Here is a 5200-nt window from a genome sequence, read left to right as displayed (position 1 = left end):
CCCAGAGATACATAGATACATACATACATATATACATACATATATATATATATATATATATATATATAAATATATATATATATATATATAAGTAGTCAGCTTTTCGAGATCAGCCAACTCGATAAACGTATTAAAATATTGATAGCGGTATCGTATGCAGTGTGAGAGAACTAATATTGTAAATATCTTGCTTTATCTACTTTCACTACCAATATCATCGTTATGAACGGTGCAAAATAGCTAATTATCTCTATGCGCTTGTATAACATCCACCACTACCCAGAACATCGCTATGAACGATACAAAGTAATTGGAAACCACAATTCACAGATACAACAGCTACCACTACCTACAACATCACAACAGCCACCACTACCTACAACATCACAACAGCCATCACTACCTACAACATCACAACAGGCACCACTTACTACATCATCACAACAGCCACCACTACATACAAAATCGCTATAAACGATACAAAATTATTTGTAACCACTATGAACCTGTAAAACAGCCACCACTACATATATCGTCGCTGTGATGAACGATACAAGTAAACAAATGAATATTCTAGTATTTGCGGTACGTATGCACCTGCTGTACTGCTGTAGTCTGTACTCTGTAGTGTACATTGTTTTTCAAAATTCCAGGTCTCTGTTTGCTGTACATTATCAGCCAAAATGATCGCTGTATACTTGTAGGCTGTTGGTCAATAAATCAAAGGTTTAAAAATGTACATATGTACATAAATATCAAATTTTTGACAACGAATATTTTGTTCTATAATTTTTATTAAAAAAAGTAGTGAAAAGATCTTAATATGTCCTTGTCCAATGGGACTCGATCACTATTTTATTTCTTCACTTTCTACACAGTCATATAGAGAGAGAGAGAGCCGTAGAGGGTCATGAAGAAGTCATACACATAATGTGTGGAGCAAAATATCTGCGGCAAACAAATGAAAGTTTTTGTTTATATCATGTGATCCTGAATACTCAGAACTGAGAATCGAGTCTCTGAGTCTGAGACCACGACCAGCAGAGAGTCCTCGGACTCCTCAGAGACCTGACGTAAATAACTATTTTGTTAATAAAAAAAGCAGTGTAATTATGTACGTACACGTATAGATATATGCGTAAATAAATATCTAAAAGGTCGCTTCTGTGTATTACACTTCATTGATCCTCACTACCACAAGAGTGAACACAGGTTGTATCAAATAAACAGTAAAATGTTGGTGGCACGTCTTGGACAAGTGTCTCGCCCTGCCTCTTGGAGGCTGTCGCACAACTTGCGTATGATGAGCACGGGTAGGTGTACGTGCCATGATATGCATTAATACTTGTATGATTATCACACGAAAGATGTACATATATCTATATCTGAGATTACGAACATATATATCCAGTGTCACAAACGTTCTATTGAAGATTCGAAATATGTAAGATGGCATACCTACATTGAAATTTACATATTGCACTGTGTGCGTTCAATATAGTTTGCTGTTTAAAACACAATGATCGTTTCCACGAATGCGCGTCCTGTTTCAAATTATTTGTACATGCCAGTCACACTGCGGAATAAATCGTGAATTAAGAAGATGTTTTCGGTTATACGGGGTTTGAACCATTAGTAAATGGCAGCCTTGCTGAACATGTATCACAACCAAACCTTGCCGCAAGCGTCTTGTATATAGGCGTGTAGTTATTTTTGTGTTAATAGTTCGTACGCGCGTTTGTGTTAGTAGGTGTATTCATATGCGTCAATGTTCATGAGACTATGTGGATGCCATAACGAATTTGGTACTCGCGTAGAACTATCACCTTGTGGATGTACATCAGCATACATGTGAAGAGTATATTTAAACAGATATGATTTATTCAACAGCTACATTTGTAATTTTCCAGACTGTACAGAGTATATTTATCAATATATGAGTGCTCTAGAATCCATAAATATAGATATGGATATAGTAATACAATGTAGTTATCTTTTCTCTTGGTCGTTTCTGGCCTATTTGAACCACACTACGCATTCTCATTCGGATTGCAAATCATTTGGCATGTATCATCCTGGAACATAGGTACTACCTCCAGCGGTATCGCATACATGCGCACTCCTGAATCGGCCTTTAATGTAGTGAAAGGCTTTGACTACGAACCCAAGTATAAAGACCTAGATGGTTTGCGTATGGCTTACTATGACGAGGGCAAGGGTGAATCGGGACATACCGTTCTCCTCATGCACGGTGAACCGACCTGGAGGTGAGTTATCAGCATTTACATATATATATATATATATATATATATATATATATGCATATATATATATATCTATAGTAGATATAAATGTATATATATATATTATTGCATTGTATTCAATATATATGTATGCAATACATGTCCGCATGCTGTGGATGTTGTGGATAAGTGCTAATCCACGTTGTGGTTTTTGCTGATGCGAGTACAGTTAGATGGATATATCCTACAACGTTTGATTTATTACTGTACGGATTAATCTTCGTGTAGGTCATGACTGATCTACAATCAGCACATGCAAAACTTTCAAAGCTAAGATACGCATTTTCTATAAGCAGTATTCAGTTCAATGAAATGTGGGTTTCCGAATATCTGCTTAAAGTACTCCACATTCCACATATATCCTTGAAACGCAGTTATCTGTACAAGGACATGATCCCTCCTCTTCTGGAGGCTGGACACCGAGTCGTTGCACCTGACTTGATTGGGTTTGGACGGTCGGACAAACCCTTAGAGCGAAAGGCCTACACATACGAAGCACATGTGAACTGGACGCGGATGTTCTTAGACCAGATGAAGCTGAGTAACGTGACTGTTTTCTGCCAAGACTGGGGAGGTTTGATCACGCTGAGAATAGCCGGAGAGGAGGCTGACCGTTACGAGAGAATCGGTGAGTATTTTTAGGTATATATCGGACTGCAATACAGCTGTAGGTCATGAGAAGGGTGTGTGTGTGGTGGGGGGTGTTTTGAGGGGGTGTCCGGTCGCATACACACTTTCAGCTACTGCCGGGTATATCAGCTAGGTTAAACAGCGCACATATCATAGTATTATTCAGTTGCAATGAATGCACCATGTGATTCATAATCGATAGAAGCAGGTATCTTTCAACTACATAGATCGAAGATAGCGCTAGATAGGCAAGGATATCTTTTATTCTCTTTCAAATAGGTATGCGCCGTTATGTAAATATTCGGTATATAATGCATCGTAAGTTTTGTTTTTGCTCGCTTACTGAGGGTATCCTAATTTTGCAGTCCAAATCCACGCTTCTCGTTCCTAATTTCCAGCCTATTGTGTACGACTCACAGTGGCCTCAAACACGGCGCTGCCGATTGGTAAGAGTGCTGGTCCTGGATTCGACGCGTGGCGAGAAGCGTCTCAGAAAATGCCAGTTATGAACTGCGGCAAAATTATCAAGAATGCAGCAGTCAACCGCAAACTAGAGGACAGTGATGTGGATGCTTTCAATGCTCCCTATCCCGATATGAACGAGAGCTATTTGGCGGTATGTTTTGTGTGTTTCGTGAAAGGGTCTGAGTTTGCTGTGTTTGTATCTTCTCATACTTGTATACCAATACTTCTCGATAAATTGCATAGCGGCGCGTGCCTAATATGCATGCTTTTGCTATTGATATTGGGGAAGGACTACTGTAACCCATAAAGATAGCCTGTTCCCTTCTGCTGGTTGCTCACAGTAAGAATTAGCGATTTCTGCGGTCCGTCGGTATGGTTCCGGTAGATACTTATGGTACACACTGGAATCCATGCGATGCCCTTCCGCGATACGTGCTTATCGTCGTTACTGGTGTTTGTGTTTGTATAGATGATTTCACTGCATAGGTATACATACTCGCTTATCTTAACTAGTCCCTGCACAGGTATATATACTTGTTTAGATTAGCTAGTCCGACTTCATTGCGATATTAATCGTAGTTTCAGCCGTCTTCTGGATCGTTTATTGTGACAGCAATTGGACTGCGCGAATAGTACTTGTGTAGCTGTTGGGAGTAGGGTAGATATTGCGCGAGATTTGTGCTTTGACTCAACATTAAACTGCTTGCAATCAATGTTCAGGGTGCTAGAGAATTTCCAATGATTGTGCCCACTACCCCTGAGCACAAATCGGTGACCGAGAACATTGCTGCCTGGAAGGGCTTAGCAGCACGCCAGAAGCCGTTGCTGTCGTTGTGGTAAGTACTTCCTGCTGTGCGTGTGATGTGTACTTTGGTTCGTACTGATTTCGGTCCTAAAGTGATCAATTGGCTTCTACGCCAGGAACTGCAACTACGAGGTCGCCCCAGCCACAATTTCATGAGGAATGGGTGCACACACACACCTCGATACTCGAAACATTCGATGTAAACAATAAAGGCATACACTATACTGATTCTGTGTTTTGCGCAGTAAAATTCGCTTTTCTAGATTAGAATTGCCAATTCCTAATTTTCAACAACTTGCTGTTTGTAAACATCAACAACCCATAGGGGAACCGCAGATCCCGTGCTGGGGCCAGCTGAATCACTGCTGAAGAATAAAGTTCCGGGTGCTCAAGGCCAGCCACATCAGACATTCCCAAACGGAGGCCATTTCATGCAATTGGAACACGGGCCTGAATTGGCGAAAGCTATGAATGATTGGCTGAAATAATGTGTGGACGTCTTCGAGATATGGTGACAATTCCCTGCCCTGGGACAGTTCATATGGCTGAGTAAAGCAATAGAGATGCATACATTCAAACGATCGAATGGAACTCTTTACTTTGCTGGGCTTGTTTCGCGCACGGGCGTTTGTAAACCAGCATCTACATGAGGCATTTGGCACTTGGCAAATGTGCTACTCGCGTGATATATATAGATATATATATATACTTACATATTTACATACCTACATACTTACATACTTAAATACATACGTACATACATACATACATACCTAATACATATATATATATATATATGCATATATGCAAATATATATATATATATATATAGATATATATATATATATATACATACGTATATACATACTTACATACATGCATACATACATACATACATACATACATACATAATATATATATATATATATATATTTGTTTGTGTGTGCGTGTACGTATGTATACCTACACATATAATTTATATATATTTATATTTATA

At 39.2% G+C, this 5200-nt stretch overlaps 1 protein-coding gene across 2 annotated transcripts; it reads left to right on the top strand.

Annotated features, from left to right (window-relative positions):
- The first annotated feature begins 1014 nt into the window (after window positions 1–1014).
- Window positions 1015–4960, top strand: SARC_01468. 2 transcript variants are annotated; one of them, XM_014304799.1, is made up of 6 exons: window positions 1015–1313; window positions 2087–2267; window positions 2678–2931; window positions 3353–3549; window positions 4119–4234; window positions 4529–4960. In XM_014304799.1, the coding sequence occupies exons 1-6, from the start codon at window positions 1235–1237 to the stop codon at window positions 4689–4691; spliced, it is 990 nt and encodes a 329-aa protein (XP_014160274.1). In that variant the 5' UTR covers window positions 1015–1234; the 3' UTR covers window positions 4692–4960. The 2 variants fall into 2 exon arrangements, with proteins under 2 accessions (XP_014160274.1, XP_014160273.1); XM_014304798.1 differs by having other exon boundaries at window positions 3332–3549.
- Window positions 4961–5200: the final 240 nt, after the last annotated feature.

Source organism: Sphaeroforma arctica (genome assembly GCF_001186125.1).
Source record: "Sphaeroforma arctica JP610 unplaced genomic scaffold supercont1.58, whole genome shotgun sequence".
In the NCBI taxonomy this organism is placed as follows: Eukaryota; class Ichthyosporea; order Ichthyophonida; genus Sphaeroforma; species Sphaeroforma arctica.
This window is presented reverse-complemented; position numbering and strand designations above follow the sequence as displayed.